The 17003-nt window shown below is 44.6% G+C and overlaps 3 protein-coding genes across 3 annotated transcripts in view; 2 read left to right on the top strand and 1 right to left on the bottom strand.

Moving 5' to 3' along the window:
* LOC140360027 (tensin-1-like) overlaps nucleotides 1-17003 on the bottom strand; it is a 204157-nt gene that overhangs the window by 142282 nt on the left and 44872 nt on the right. Inside the window, exon 3 of the mRNA XM_072445325.1 lies at nucleotides 4557-4594. Within this exon, the coding sequence (XP_072301426.1) occupies nucleotides 4557-4594 (38 nt within the window). The remainder of the gene's footprint in view (nucleotides 1-4556; nucleotides 4595-17003) is intronic.
* On the top strand, nucleotides 9830-11401 carry LOC140360032 (tripartite motif-containing protein 16-like). Its single transcript, XM_072445331.1, has one exon. The coding sequence runs from the start codon at nucleotides 9983-9985 to the stop codon at nucleotides 11393-11395; it is 1413 nt and encodes a 470-aa protein (XP_072301432.1). The 5' UTR covers nucleotides 9830-9982; the 3' UTR covers nucleotides 11396-11401.
* On the top strand, nucleotides 14061-15637 carry LOC140360031 (tripartite motif-containing protein 16-like). The gene has a single exon (XM_072445330.1). The coding sequence runs from the start codon at nucleotides 14216-14218 to the stop codon at nucleotides 15629-15631; it is 1416 nt and encodes a 471-aa protein (XP_072301431.1). The 5' UTR covers nucleotides 14061-14215; the 3' UTR covers nucleotides 15632-15637.

Below are 17003 nucleotides of genomic sequence, written 5' to 3'. Positions count from 1 at the left end.
GTAAAAACAAAATCGGTTTACGTGCTGCGTTTCGCCTTGACGCTGTAGTTTTCTTGACTAAACAGCAGATATAGACAGAATTTGTGCAGTATTTGTACATATTTGACAGTTTGGAGTGAAAGACTTGTGCGTTTGCTCGCGCTCGGATGTGAAAACAGCTGAACATTTGACACTGAGGTGTTCAGAGCAGACGCTGAAAAGCACCAGAAACACAAATGTGGAGAGACAACGTGTGACCCGCCCGAGCGAGTCTCCGTGCGCTGCATTTATTGAAGCAGAACAATGAGCAGAAAGTAAACAGGAAGTAGCCGAGCCTCCACAAGAAAAGCTATATAGTGAACATTTAAGTCTGTACGCAAAAAAACATTCGCCTCAAAACAGTTTCTTCGTTCCAGCATCAAGCGTCGGATGAACCGTGAACATCGCGTGACTTTAACGACTCAAATCAAACAATAAAACCCAAGAAGGAGCTCAAATCAACCAAAATATGCATCAAATTAAGTTCATTTATCAACAAGAACAGTTTTAATACGTCTGTGAGTTATGAAGTAACTTCTGAATGTAGACGTTAGCCATTAGCTCCGCGTAGACGTTAGCGATATTAGCTCCGTGTAGACGTTGGTGACATTAGCTTCATGTAGACGTTAGCGACAGTAGCTCCGCGTAGACGTTAGCAACATTAGCTCCGCAAAGACGTTAGAGACATTAGCTCCACGTAGACGTTAGCAACATTAGCTCCGCGAAGATGTTAGCGACATCAGCCCAGTGTAGACGTAAGCAACATCAGGTCCGCCTAGACGTTAGTGAGATTAGCTCCATGTAGACGTTAGCGACATTAGCTCCATGTAGACGTTAGCCTCATTAGCTCCGTGTAGACGTTAGCTAAATTAGCTCCATGTAGACGTTAGCGATATTAGCTCCATGTAGACGTTAGCGACATTAGCTCCGTGTAGACGTTAGTGACATTAGCTCGATGTAGACGTTAGCGACATTAGCTCCATGTAGACATTAGCAACATTTGCTCCGCAAAGATGTTAGCGACATAAGCTTTGCGTAGACGTTAGCAACATTAGCTCCACGTAGACGTTAGCAACATTAGCTCCGCATAGACGTTAGCGACATCAGGTCCACCTAAATTAGCTTTACATAGACGATAGCGACATTAGCTCCGTGTGTAGACATTAGCGACATTAGCTCCGGGTAGAAGTTAGCGACATTAGCGGCGCATAGACGTTAGCGACATTAGCAACATCAGGTCCGCCTAGACGTTAGTGAGATTAGCTTTATTTCTGCATAAAAACCTCTAGTTGAAACACACGTGTCTTTAGTAGTTTGTGAGGTTTATTTCAGTGTTTTTGTGAATTCACGTTATAATTTTGACCTCAAACTAAATCCTATTATTAAAAAAACATAACATTTTTCCCAAACGGTGCAGCTTTAATCAAACTTGATCCAAACGGTGGAAAAGCAGGTCTCCGAGGACGATCGGAGGCAGCGAATGTCGCACCATAAACACAGTGGAAATGGCGTGAGCGTCAGAACAAGCGCTGTGGTTGTTGCTTGTTCTGCTGCTTCATGTCTGCAGTGACTTAAAGGTCCAATAACATGCAAAATTGACTTTTCAGAGCTTTTAACCTTCTCACATTGCTATTTCTGCTTCATATATGTACCCAGAGTGTTTTTGTTATTGATTCCCGCAGTGTTTAGCTATAGTACAGACTATCTCCTTTCCTCCAATCTCCAAACTGACGGGGGTTGTCTACAAGCACACGTCATCATCCCCCCTCACCCTCCCCCTCAGCCTCCCCCCTCCCCCTCCCGCCTCCACCTCCCGCCCCCTTCCCCCCGGCTCCGCGCTGCTGTCTCCCTACAAGCCCCGGAGTTTTTCTGCTTCGATTTACGAGGAAACACGGTTCAAAGAGGCACAAAACGTCATTAATGATATCGCACTCTTTACTATTATCACAATGGTGAAGGTTTATGTGGCAGTTGATGCAGCAACCGGGACAAAAAACGAGAGAAGTTCTATCCGATACCGAAAAACCAGGAAATAAGAGCGCAATGGACATAAGACTTATTTATATATATATATATATATATATATATATATATATATATATATATATATATATATATATATATATATATATATAAATATATATATACTCAAAGTAGTGTTGATCTGAAGTTCTATCGTTTCTCACTCAGTCGCGCGGCAGGAGCGGCGCAGCGCGGAGCAGACAGCTGTGGGGCTACGTCATGGGTGGGCGGGGCACACACACTGTCTGAGACTACGTCATGGGTGGGCGGGGCACACACACTCTCTGAGACTACGTCATAGGTGGGCGGGGCACCTTTAAGGATTCTGTGTTTCCCCCGTTTAAAAGACTCATTTCGATTTGATTTGTGCTTTAGCAACAACGTCTCGTCTAAATCCTTTTGATTTAATTTCATATATTGACTTGGTGTTTTCAAAACTCAATTGCAGATGTTTGTATTTCTTGCTTTAATAACGGTGTAAATGCTTCGTCTCAGGCTCTTGTTTCAGGCTCTTGTTTCAGGCTCTTGTTTCAGGCTCTTGTGTCAGGCTCTTGTGTCAGGCTCTTGTTTCAGGCTCTTGTTTCAGGCTCTTGTTTCAGGCTCTTGTGTCAGGCTCTTGTTTCAGGCTCTTGTTTCAGGCTCTTGTTTCAGGCTCTTGTGTCAGGCTCTTGTTTCAGGCTCTTGTTTCAGGCTCTTGTTTCAGGCTCTTGTTTCAGGCTCTTGTTTCAGGCTCTTGTTTCAGGCTCTTGTGTCAGGCTCTTGTTTCAGGCTCTTGTTTCAGGCTCTTGTTTCAGGCTCTTGTTTCAGGCTCTTGTTTCAGGCTCTTGTTTCAGGCTCTTGTTTCAGGCTCTTGTTTCAGGCTCTTGTTTCAGGCTCTTGTTTCAGGCTCTTGTTTCAGGCTCTTGTTTCAGGCTCTGTGTCTGGACTCGGTCTGGTTCAGGCGTCGTAGCTTCAGGACCCGTTTTGCACATTCTTCACATTTCCCTCGTCTGTGAACTCCGCCCAACGTGTCTGAAGGAGCAAAAGCCCCCGTCTGTGCCGAGGGAGGGGCCGAGGGAGGGGCCGAGGCAGGGGCTGCGCCGAGGGATGGGCCGCACTGAGGGAGGGGCCGAGGGAGGGGCCGCACTGAGGGAGGGGCCACACCGAGGGAGGGGCCGCACCGAGGGAGGAGTTGCGCCGAGGAAGGGACCAAGCGAGACCAAACAAGGCCAAACGGGACCAAACGGGACCAAACGGGACAAAACCAGAACCAAACGGGACCAAAGGGGACCAAACGGGACCTAACGGGACCAAACCAGGGCCAAACGGGACCAAACGGGACACAACGGGAACAAAACCAGGACCAAACCAGGGCCAAACCAGGACCAAATGGGACCAAACAGGACCAAACCAAGACCAAATGAGACCAAACGAGACCAAACGGGACCAAACGGGACTAAATAGGACCAAACCAGGGCCAAACCAGGACCAAACGGGAACAAACAAGCCCAAACGAGCCCAAACGAGACCAAACAGGACCAAACAGGAACAAACAAGACCAAACCAAGACCAAACGATACCAAACAGGACCAAACCAGGGCCAAACCAGGACCAAACGGGACCAAACGGGACCAAACAGGACCAAACCAAGACCAAATGAGACCAAACAAGACTAAACGGGACCAAACAGGACCAAACCAGGACCAAACGGGAACAAACGAGACCAAAATGAGACCAAACAGGACCAAACCGGACCAAACCAGGACCAAACGGGAACAAACGAGACCAAATGAGACCAAACAGGACCAAACCGGACCAAACCAGGACCAAACTGGAACAAACGAGACCAAATGATACCAAATAGGACCAAACCAGGACCAAACGGGGCCAGTGTTCACAGCCAAATTTAAAGCAGAACTAAGTAACAATTCCAACATATTAAACGTCTCTTTAACTTCCTGTGATGGTTGAATAAGTATTCTCGGGGACTGAAGTGTCCGTCGTCGCCCCCTGCTGTCTCATTTACACACATCGACTTGAAGACAAACTCTCCTGAGAAACCCTCGCTCGCGCTTATGTTTGGCTGTGAACATTTTTTGTACGTGATAACACCGTCTTATTAAGGTAAAGAAATATATATATATATATATATATATATATATAAAGACAACGTATTTTCACAAGGGAAATGCTTTAACTGAACACGTATAGAAAACAACAAAATGTACACAATGCAGCAGCTAAAATCAGGCTAAAACAGCTGCACATCGTAAGGACATCGAAGTTGGTTGTATAACTGAAATGTGAAACACATTACAGCCGCGCGCTTACGTTAGCACATCGGGGCAAGCTAGCTTTTGTTGATTCCTCCACGGTAATTCCCTCCGCCGCCAGTGGATGGAGCACTCACTCAAATGTACACAGTCATTACATTACTCTGACGCGCCAAAGCAAGTGTATTATTGTGTGAAATAATGCAGGATATGGGTCTTTAAAAACACGGAGGAGCTCTTTCTAGAGGGAATGATGGTTCTTACCTTGACTTCACATTTTGTGTGACAAGACACTCGGCACACTGCAAAGACAAAAAGAACAAAACGTCATGATTGAATCTGAAGGAAGTGGAAACTAAAGCTTAAAGTTGAAATATAAAAACTGTGTCTTTATGAAGTTATTGCACTGAACAAATACAACTGCAGAAAACCAGGACTAAACCAGGTCTAAACCAGGACTAAACCAGGACTAAACCAGGTCTAAACCAGGACTAAACCAGGACTAAACCAGGACTAAACCAGGACTAAACCAGGACTAAACCAGGTCTAAACCAGGTCTAAACCAATTCTAAACCAGGACTAAACCAGGACTAAACCAGGTCTAAACCAGGTCTAAACCAATTCTAAACCAGGACTAAACCAGGACTAAATCAGGACTAAACCAGGACTAAACCAATTCTAAACCAGGACTAAACCAGGACTAAACCAGGTCTAAACCAGGTCTAAACCAATTCTAAACCAGGACTAAACCAGGACTAAATCAGGACTAAACCAGGACTAAACCAGGACTAAACCAGGACTAAACCAGGACTAAACCAGGTCCAAACCAGGTCTAAACCAGGTCTAAACCAGGTCTAAACCAGGACTAAACCAGGTCTGAACCAGGACTAAAACAGGACTAAACCGGACTAAACCGGGTCCAAACCGGGACTAAACGGGGCTAAACCAGGATAAACCAGGATTAAACCAGGACTAAACCAGGTCCAAAACAGGTCAAGTATTTTGTTCCAGGTAATAAAATGTGATTGTATTTTAAGTGTGTATTTTAGAACATCATGTTTTATGTTTTTTTTTCCCGGGAAAAAAAAAGGAAGGAATTCTCAAAACTGACACTTTAAGTTGAATGGTTGTGTTTTGTTCGCTCTGTCGTCTTCATGTGGGTTTGCAGTAATAAGCAGTAGCCTCGGTCACATGTTCTCACCGCCGCCTGTTTTATGTAATTCACTGTAAGAATAATAAACAGAGCGCTGTGTCCGGGGCACGTGAGGCTGCGAGCTGCCAGAGGAGCACAAACCAGAGCCACTTCCATATCAGGCCAGAGCAGAGGCCAGAGCAGAGACCACAGCGTCTTACCATGTTAGGAAGTCAGCTTTGTGAGCAAGAACAGAGCGGGAATCCAACCCACAACCTGCACGCTGAGGGGACGAGACAAGAGGACCACTCTGCAACAGGGTCAGAGACAGGACCACTCTGCAACAGGGCCAGAGCCAGGACCACTCTGCAACAGGGCCAGAGACAGGGCCAGAGACAGGGCCAGAGCCAGGACCACTCTGCAACAGGGCCAGAGACAGGGCCAGAGACAGGGCCAGAGACAGGACCACTCTGCAACAGGGCCAGAGACAGGGCCAGAGACAGGACCACTCTAAAACAGGGCCAGAGACAGGACCACTCTGCAACAGGGCCAGAGACAGGGCCAGAGACAGGACCACTCTGCAACAGGGCCAGAGACAGGACCACTCTGCAACAGGGTCAGAGACAGGGCCAGAGACAGGACCACTCTGCAATTATGATTATTATCTGACCACGATTATTATTTCTTAAAGTCATATTTGTTTCTAAAGAAAACGTTCAAATTACAGATGTTTTTTTCCAGTCGCTTTAACACTAATGTCAACTTTGGCACAAATTCCTTTTCAAGCTGTAACTTCAAAACTACAAAACACTTTTTTGCAGAACCTTTTTCCTGTTGGTTTTGTTTTTTTTATTAAACTACAGGCAGATTAATGATTTTCACAAAAAGTCCATTAATCCCAAATTTCAATCTCGTTTTAAAATATATAAATAAAGGTAATAAAGGTAATAAAGGTAATAAAGGTAATAAAGGTAATAAAGGTAATAAAGGTAATAAAGGTGTAAGAGGCTTCATACTGAACGGACACAGCATTATTATGGCACTGGTTCCATGTGTTTGTATCGTGACTTTAACATTCTTCATAAACACACGTTCGTCTTGCAGATAAAGTCCAGAAGTCCCAGTAAAACCTGGTTCAGATCCCGACTCAGACCTTCCGCTGACTCACACAGAACCGGGCCAGGACTAAATGTTTTCTTTCATTTGTCCAGGATTTTTCTTTTTAGGGGAAACTGACAGAAGGAAAATGTGACCGGGACCAACAACAAGAAGCGAAGGGTTCTGCTGCCTCCTGGTGGTGAAGAGGGAGACTAACGTGCTGCTGCTGCTGCTGTGTTTCTTGTTTCCTCCTCTACACAGAGCTGTGGGTGTGGCCTGGCTCTCAATAAATTACATTATGAAAACAGAAGGATTAGTTTTTCATTCATTTTTGTCCAGTGTGGAAGACATGTGGACACTTTGTGAGGAAGTGGTGGATCAGAGGGATTCTATGGTTTTCTGTGGATGTTGTGTAGATGAACGAGTGTAGTAGTGTAAGAATGTTATCATTTCATCTTTCAGTCAAGTTTTTGGTTTTTCACTTTGGATATTTCTTTCTAAAAGAAGAAGAGAAGAGAATATTTGAGGTGTTTCGAGCAGACTGCGAACGGTTTGGAGAAACTAACGGTTTGAGAAGCAGAGAAGTGTTCACGGGCTGGAGAGAGCGTGGACAGGAGATTCCAGGGGGAAGTGATGGATCCATCATTGATATAGAATTGGAGAGCGCGGAGGATAAAAGTTGTGTTACTGTTGAATCTAAAGATAGTAGACGAAAACATAAAAAAGCCTCAAACTGATCCAAGTCAGAAAGTTCTGTCAGTGAGAGGCAGGAGGAACACTTCTAGTTTAGTCTAATTACTAACTTATATAACACAGGGTTAATTGGAAGATTATAGAGTTAAGAACATCTTTGTAGTGTTACACTACAATCCCCTTTTGGTTTAATGGTTTCTGTTGATCTCCTGTCCACACTCAATCCAGTAGGTGGCAGCAAATGCACCTTTGTAGTTGGCTGTCAAACACCATTAAAAGTAACACAACAACAAGAATAACAAATATAGCCGCAAGCGGCAATGATCGGCCCTCGCCACGCCGCCGCCACACCGCCGCCACGCCGCAAGAGGAGGGGGCGCTAACGCGCCCCAATTGTCCTTTTATCACGCCTACTGCTGAATCTGTGACGCTGTCACATGTTCTCCCCTTTGTTTTACCATCAAAAAGCAATTTTATTTTGAATTCTTGGCAAAATGTGCGGCTTTGCCGCACAGACACCGTGACTCTTTGAATGAAAATGTGGATAACTTTTGATGGCCCTGAAGATGAGTCTCACCAAATTTCAGGTTAATAGGGCTGACGCCCTGGGAGGAGTTTGTGAAAGTCTAAAGTGTAAACATGTTCTGGCCCCATTGGAATAACATGGGAGGTTTCGGTCATCGTTACGGCAACGCCATAACAATTATGACATGGGTCTCATTGACTTTTTTGATGGGGATGCTAAAATTGAGTTGTGTGTCAAATTTCATATAATTTCGCAAAACTAAACATTTAACCTCCATATAAAATCTGTAGGGGGCGCTGTGGCGCCAAATGAATTTATTTCACTTCAAGTAGGTTTAGGGCAAAGAGTTTAACAACTGATTCTAATTTGACGCAATTCGGACTTTATCTGCGCAAACGGCAGAAATTTTAAATATGGGAGATTTCTGAAATTTTAGTTACAGTTTGCGGCTTCGCCGCACAGAGACCGTGAGAGGTATCAATGTAATTTGGATAACTTTTGATGTCCCACTCCTCAGTAGCATTTTCACCAAATTTCAGCTTTTTAGGGCCAACGCCCTGGGAGGAGTTCGTAAAAGTACGACGTTTGGAAAGACTCCGAAGTCATGTTTAGCCATTTTTGAAGCAATATGGCCGACATTTGGTTCGGGGGACGGCGTTGCCGTAATAATATTTTTTACTTCTCTTGTCACCATCTACCTCTGCGCCAAATTTCATGATTCTACGATCAGATTTTTTTTGGGTCATTTCCCATCTCTCAATGCATTTTTGGTACATTTGGTGGCGCTGACGCGCCAATTTTTTTTATTTTAGAAAAGGGAAATAGCCAGAATGTAGAGAGGCACGATTTTTAGAGGTGTGCAAATTTTTGTGACTTTTCGTCAATGTTCACTGGGTGAAAAATAGGGGGGTTGGTCCCGAGAAGAAGAAGAAAGAAAGAAAGAAAGAAAGAATAATATTCCGATGCGAAAACAATGTTTCCCATTTTTCAAATATCATAAACTATACATTTTCGGAAAGCGCTCGCGCTTTCCTACCTCATGGTGTGGGTCCCTGGTCACTGACGGGTACTTTCGATAATTTTGAGTGGGCTCCGCCCACTTTGTGTTTTTGGCCCTCTATACAGTAATAATGTTCAATTTTTGCATTACATGCTTATATGCACGGAACATGCAAGAGATGGGGAACGTATTCGTGAGCTACTTAGCGCAAATGAGTGCTTTATATGGGGATGACGACCGCTTCGCGGTCGTCATCCCAATGTAAAGTGCTCGTTTAGTGCGAACTTTTGCACGGGCTTCGCCCGTTTACAACGGTAATGTTCCATTTTCCTACAACTAATTAGTATGCACGGGGCGTGCATGAGTGGAGGAGTGCGTTAGTGAGTGTTTGGAAGTGGGCGAGCGCTTCGCGCTCGATTTCGTGCGCACTACGTGCGCACTTTCGCAGCCGTGCTTCGCACGGCCTTACGAGATTAATAGGCCTCTCGCCAGCTTGTGGCGCTCGGGCCTAACAAGCTCTTACGTGAATGATTCTCAAAAATAAAAATAGTAATAATGAATAAATAAATAAATAATCAAGTAATATTTTATATAAAGTATATTTGCTTTAAATTGTGTTTACTTTAAAGTGCTTCCGTGTGAGCAATGTGTTCTTTAATTATGTATATTTGCTTTGAAGTGAGTTTACATTGTGTGTTCTTCTGGACCTGTCAGTGAAGGTTTCTCCTGGTTAAGGTCTGCGGGGCAGTGGACTCTGGATTGAGGTCTGCAGCCAGACACTTGTTTGTTGGGACATTATCAGATGAAAATAAGTTTTTGTGACATTTATTGGTTTTCACTTTGGATATTTCTTTCAAAAACAACTTCTAAATGATACAAACATTTTGACAGAAAATCTGTGTGTCTTTAAAGTGTTGCTGCTCGGTGCTTCCTGCTTCCTCCTCAGATCTACACAGAGCTGCGGGTGTGGCCTGGCTCCTCCCACTGCTCTCACTCTTCAGTTCCTTTTTTGTCAACGTCTTATCTCTGAGTCGCTCTGATCCAGGAGAGATGGTGCAGAAATCACACTTTGTCCCGTGTCTTTGGATCTATTGAAGGATCTGGTGACTATTCCCTGTGGGCACAGCTACTGCAGGAACTGTGTCCAACACCACTGGGACCAAGAGGACGAAAAGCAGCTCTACAGCTGTCCTGAGTGTCGCCAGAGCTTCAGCCTCAGGCCTGTCCTCATCAAAAACATCATGTTAGCAGCTTTAATAGAACAGCTGAAGAAGTCTGGGCTCACAGCGCCCCCTGCTGACCGCTGCTATGCCGGACCTCAGGATGTGTCCTGTGATGTGTGCACTGGGAGGAAGATGAGAGCTGTCCAGTCCTGTCTGCAGTGTGTGGCTTCATACTGTGAGAGCCACCTCCAGCCTCATTATGATGCTGCAGCGTTACAGAAACACCAGCTGGTGGCGCCGTCCCACAAGCTCCAGGAAAACATCTGCTCACAACACCAAAAACTGATGGAAATCTTCTGCCGCACCGACCAGCAGAACATCTGCTCTCTCTGTTTGGACCAGCACAAGGGCCACGACATAGTGTCCTCTGCCTCAGAGAGGGCCCAGAAACAGGCAGAGCTGCCGGCCAGGAGGGCCCTGCTGCTCCAGAGCCTCCAGGACAAAGACACAGACCTGAAGAGGCTCAAACAGGAGGCTCAGGACATCAGACGCTCTGCCCAGACAGCAGTGCAGCGCAGCAGGGACAGCTTCAGAGAGATGGTCCTTCTCCTGGAGAAAAGAGGCTCTGAAGTGGAGCAGCAGATCCTCTCCCAGGAGCAGACCCAACTGAGCCCAGTCCAAGAGCTCCAGGACCAACTGCAGCAGGACGTGACTGAGCTGAAGAGGAGCATCTCTGAGCTGGACACACTGTCCCTCACTCCGGATCATAACCAGTTTCTACAGCTCTACGCTTCACTGTCCACAGACACACAGAGCACAGAGCCAGCCAGGATTCAGACAGGGCCCCGGAGCTACTTTGAGGACGTGACCAGAGCTGTGTCAGCGCTCAGGGACAAACTCCAGCTCACTCTGAGTCCACTCCAGGTTTTTCAAAGCTCCAGAGAGGACTTCTTAGAATATTATACAGAAATCACTCTGGACCCAAACACAGCTCACACCAGACTGTCTCTGTCTGATGAAAACAGAAGAGCAACCTGTATGACTGAAGACCAGAGTTATCCTGATCATTCAGACAGATTCAGTGACAGTATTCAGGTCCTGAGCAGAGAGAGTCTGAGGGGCCGATGTTACTGGGAGGTGGAGTGGAGCGGGACGTATGTTTCTATAGCAGTTTCATACAGAGATATTCAGAGAAAAGGAAAATATGCTGAATGTGTATTTGGACTCAATGAAAAATCCTGGGCCTTAGACTGTGACAAAACCAGTCCTTTATTTTTGTTCAACTCAGTCTGGTCCGAGGTCTCTGGTCCGATCTCGTCCAGAATCGGGGTTTACCTGGACCACAGTGCAGGGGTTTTGGCGTTTTACAGCGTCACTGAAAGTACCATGAGCCTCCTCCACAGAGTCCAGACCACTTTCACTCACTCTCTTTACGCTGGAGTCTGGATTAGCTGGACTGAAGGCACTGCACATTTCCTTAAACTCAAATAAAACAGATTTTCTTCTCCACAGTTCAGGATCTAATATGTGCCTTTTATTTTTTCACTAATAAAACTTTAAAAATACTTTTTTCTGAAAGTTTTTTTTTTTTTAATCCATACTAACAAACTGATATTATAATCAAAAATAGATATTAATTCGAACAATATTGAAACAAAACATCCAGAATGATTTTAAAAAATGGTGATTATTTATGTATCAAAATCAAGTTTGAAATGCTAGTATTTCCATGACATTAAAGGTGCCATAACATGCTTTTTTCACGTTTCGTAGTCTATCCTAAGTGTATAATTGATAATAATAATAAGTGTTGTGCAACACCCTTAACATAATAGTTAAGAAATATCACCCAGACCTTGGACCCCCTCACCAACCCGGAAATGCAAACGGCTTGGTTTGATATTCGCCCCCACCCTTGTGAAGAGCCATCTGGCTCCCCCGCCCAACCCGTGACGTAGTCTCAGAGAGCGTGTGTGCCCCGCCCAACCCGTGACGTAGTCTCAGAGCGCGTGTGTGCCCCGCCCACCCGTGACGTAGCCCCACAGCTGTCTGCTCCTTGCTGCGCCGCCCCGCGCCAGTGAGTGAGAAACTATAGAACTTCAGATCAACACTACTTTGAGACAAAATAAATGTGGTGTTTATTCTACAGCATGCGCAGAACAGATATATCTATAGATCTATATATGTATATGTATATATATATATATATATATATATAAAAGTCTTATGTCCATCGCGCTCTTATTTCCTGGTTTTTCGGTATTGGATATAACTTCTCTGCCACATAAACCTTCACCATTGTGATAATAGTAAAGAGTGCGATATCATTAATGACGTTTTGTGCCTCTTTGAACCGTGTTTCGTCGTAAATCAAAGCAGAAAAACTCCGGAATGGGCTTGTAGGGAGACAGCAGCGTGGAGCCAGGGGGAAGGGGGCGGGAGGCGGCAGGCGGGAGGGGGGGGAAGGGAGGGGGGGGGGGGAGAGGGGGGATAATGACGCGTGCTTGCCCTTATGACGTGGTCTTGCCCCACCGCCCGTCAGTTTGGAGATTGGAGGAAAGGAGATAGTCTGTACTATAGCTAAACACTGCGGGAATCAATCAAAAAAACACTCTGGACATATATGAAGCACAAATAGCAATGTAAGAAGGTTAAAAGCTCTGAAAAGTCGATTTTGCATGTTATGGGACCTTTAATATATCTAAGTATACAATATTGTGGTTATTTTTGCTAAACATGTTTGAACTTATGTGTTGAACCAAATCATGAGAAAAACTGATTTATTAAAACACTAAACACAATATTGAGTTAGAATGTGGTTCAGACGAGCTTTTATTTAACTCACTCAACAATACAAACTATGACTGTTCAAACTATGACTGTTCAAACTAAACTCATATATTCTCTACATATTTTACATCAGACACTGTTTTTAACTCACTTCATTTGAACTTTCTTTCAGTTCAAATGTTCTTCCTGGTGTAATGTAACTGTATTTAACTCTTTGTCAGATGTAAAAAGTCATGTTCTTATTTCATCTAAAACTGCACCAATGATATTATTTGTCTTCTGTTTGTTTCTCTGTAGATTTTCACTGTGTTTTGTGTTGACTTTGAATCCTAATTGTAAAAGTGTCTCAGAGTCACAGAATGAGTAACACTGGTTCTACAATGGTGAAGGCAAACAGCATCATCTTTACTCTGGAACTTTCAAATCAACAATAAAGTCATCAATCCATCTGTTTTTATGTGGACTCTCAAAACCTACTGTTGAATCTAAAGGTAGTAGACAAAAACATAAAAAAGCCTCAAACCGATCCAAGTCAGAAAGTTCTGGCAGTGAGAGGCAAGAGGAACACTTCTAGTTTAGTCTAATTACTAACTTATATATCACAGGGTTAATTGGAAGATTATAGAGTTAAGAACATCTTTGTAGTGTTACACTACAATCCCCTTTTGGTTTAATGGTTTCTGTTGATCTCCTGTCCACACTCATCCAGTAGGTGGCGGCAAATGCACCTCTGCAGTTGGCTGCCAACCGCCATTAAAAGTAACACAACAACAACAACAACAACCTTTTACGTGAATGATTCTCACAACAAATAAAAGACCATTTATTAAAAATAGTAATAATAAATAAATAATCAAGTAATATTTTATATTACGTAAATTTGCTTTAAATTGTGTTTACTTTAAAGTGCTTCCGTGTGAGCAATGTGTTCTTTAATTATGTATATTTGCTTTGAAGTGAGTTTACATTGTGTGTTCTTCTGGACCTGTCAGTGAAGGTTTCTCCTGGTTAAGGTCTGCGGGGTAGTGGACTCTGGATTGAGGTCTGCAGCCAGACACTTGAGTTTGTTGGACCGTTACCAGATGAAACTAAGTCTGTGTGACATTTATTGGTTTTCACTTTGGATATTTCTTTCAAAAACAACTTCTAAATGATACAAACATTTTGGCAGAAAATCTGTGTGTCTTTAAAGTGTTGCTGCTCGGTGCTTCCTGCTTCCTCCTCAGATCTACACAGAGCTGCGGGTGTGGCCTGGCTCCTCCCACTGCTCTCACTCTTCAGTTCCTTTTTTGTCAACGTCTTATCTCTGAGTCGCTCTGATCCAGGAGAGATGGTGCAGAAATCACACTTTGTCCCGTGTCTTTGGATCTATTGAAGGATCTGGTGACTATTCCCTGTGGACACAGCTACTGCAGGAACTGTGTCCAACACCACTGGGACCAAGAGGACGAGGAGCAGCTCTACAGCTGTCCTGAGTGTCGCCAGAGATTCAGCCTCAGGCCTGTCCTCATCAAAAGCATCATGTTAGCAGCTTTAATAGAACAGCTGAAGAAGTCTGGGCTCACAGCGCCCCCTGCTGACCGCTGCTATGCCGGACCTCAGGATGTGTCCTGTGATGTGTGCACTGGGAGGAAGATGAAAGCTGTCCAGTCCTGTCTGCAGTGTTTGGCTTCATACTGTGAGAGCCACCTCCAGCCTCATTATGATGCTGCAGCGTTACAGAAACACCAGCTGGTGGCGCCGTCCCACAAGCTCCAGGAAAACATCTGCTCCCAACACCAAAAACTGATGGAAATCTTTTGCCGCACCGACCAGCAGAACATCTGCTCTCTCTGTTTGGACCAGCACAAGGGCCACTACATAGTGTCCTCTGCCTCAGAGAGGGCCCAGAGGCAGGCAGAGCTGCCGGCCAGGAGGGCCCTGCTGCTCCAGAGCCTCCAGGACAAAGACACAGACCTGAAGAGGCTCAAACAGGAGGAGGCCCAGGACATCAGCAGCTCTGCCCAGACAGCAGTGCAGCGCAGCAGGGACAGCTTCAGAGACATGGTCCTTCTCCTGGAGAAAAGAGGCTCTGAAGTGGAGCAGCAGATCCTCTCCCAGGAGCAGACCCAACTGAGCCGAGTCCAAGAGCTCCAGGACCAACTGCAGCAGGACGTGACTGAGCTGAAGAGGAGCATCTCTGAGCTGGAAACACTGTCCCTCACTCCGGATCATAACCAGTTTCTACAGCTCTACGCTTCACTGTCCACAGACACACAGAGCACAGAGCCAGCCAGGATTCAGACAGGGCCCCGGAGCTACTTTGAGGACGTGACCAGAGCTGTGTCAGCGCTCAGGGACAAACTCCAGCTCACTCTGAGTCCACTCCAGGTTTTTCAAAGCTCCAGAGAGGACTTCTTAGAATATTATACAGAAATCACTCTGGACCCAAACACAGCTCACACCAGACTGTCTCTGTCTGATGAAAACAGAAGAGCAACCTGTATGACTGAAGACCAGAGTTATCCTGATCATTCAGACAGATTCAGTGACAGTATTCAGGTCCTGAGCAGAGAGAGTCTGAGGGGCCGATGTTACTGGGAGGTGGAGTGGAGCGGGACGTATGTTTCTATAGCAGTTTCATACAGAGATATTCAGAGAAAAGGAAAATATGCTGAATGTGTATTTGGACTCAATGAAAAATCCTGGGCCTTAGACTGTGACAAAACCAGTCCTTTATTTTTGTTCAACTCAGTCTGGTCCGAGGTCTCTGGTCCGATCTCGTCCAGAATCGGGGTTTACCTGGACCACAGTGCAGGGGTTTTGGCGTTTTACAGCGTCACTGAAAGTACCATGAGCCTCCTCCACAGAGTCCAGACCACTTTCACTCACTCTCTTTACGCTGGAGTCTGGATTAGCTGGACTGAAGGCACTGCACATTTCCTTAAACTCAAATAAAACAGATTTTCTTCTCCACAGTTCAGGATCTAATATGTGCCTTTTATTTTTTCACTAATAAAACTTTAAAAATACTTTTTTCTGAAAGTTTTTTTTTTTTTAATCCATACTAACAAACTGATATTATAATCAAAAATAGATATTAATTCGAACAATATTGAAACAAAACATCCAGAATGATTTTAAAAAATGGTGATTATTTATGTATCAAAATCAAGTTTGAAATGCTAGTATTTCCATGACATTAAAGGTGCCATAACATGCTTTTTTCACGTTTCGTAGTCTATCCTAAGTGTATAATTGATAATAATAATAAGTGTTGTGCAACACCCTTAACATAATAGTTAAGAAATATCACCCAGACCTTGGACCCCCTCACCAACCCGGAAATGCAAACGGCTTGGTTTGATATTCGCCCCCACCCTTGTGAAGAGCCATCTGGCTCCCCCGCCCAACCCGTGACGTAGTCTCAGAGAGCGTGTGTGCCCCGCCCAACCCGTGACGTAGTCTCAGAGCGCGTGTGTGCCCCGCCCACCCGTGACGTAGCCCCACAGCTGTCTGCTCCTTGCTGCGCCGCCCCGCGCCAGTGAGTGAGAAACTATAGAACTTCAGATCAACACTACTTTGAGACAAAATAAATGTGGTGTTTATTCTACAGCATGCGCAGAACAGATATATCTATAGATCTATATATGTATATGTATATATATATATATATATATATATATATATATATATATATATAAAAGTCTTATGTCCATCGCGCTCTTATTTCCTGGTTTTTCGGTATTGGATATAACTTCTCTGCCACATAAACCTTCACCATTGTGATAATAGTAAAGAGTGCGATATCATTAATGACGTTTTGTGCCTCTTTGAACCGTGTTTCGTCGTAAATCAAAGCAGAAAAACTCCGGAATGGGCTTGTAGGGAGACAGCAGCGTGGAGCCAGGGGGAAGGGGGCGGGAGGCGGCAGGCGGGAGGGGGGGGAAGGGAGGGGGGGGGGGGAGAGGGGGGATAATGACGCGTGCTTGCCCTTATGACGTGGTCTTGCCCCACCGCCCGTCAGTTTGGAGATTGGAGGAAAGGAGATAGTCTGTACTATAGCTAAACACTGCGGGAATCAATCAAAAAAACACTCTGGACATATATGAAGCACAAATAGCAATGTAAGAAGGTTAAAAGCTCTGAAAAGTCGATTTTGCATGTTATGGGACCTTTAATATATCTAAGTATACAATATTGTGGTTATTTTTGCTAAACATGTTTGAACTTATGTGTTGAACCAAATCATGAGAAAAACTGATTTATTAAAACACTAAACACAATATTGAGTTAGAATGTGGTTCAGACGAGCTTTTATTTAACTCAC

Source organism: Eucyclogobius newberryi, unplaced genomic scaffold (genome assembly GCF_026437365.1).
Source record: "Eucyclogobius newberryi isolate DKJ021-1_F unplaced genomic scaffold, fEucNew1.0.hap1 SCAF_14, whole genome shotgun sequence".
Taxonomy (NCBI): Eukaryota; Metazoa; Chordata; class Actinopteri; order Gobiiformes; family Gobiidae; genus Eucyclogobius; species Eucyclogobius newberryi.
The sequence above is the reverse complement of the archived record's forward strand: the minus strand, read 5'-3'. Positions and strand labels throughout refer to the sequence as shown.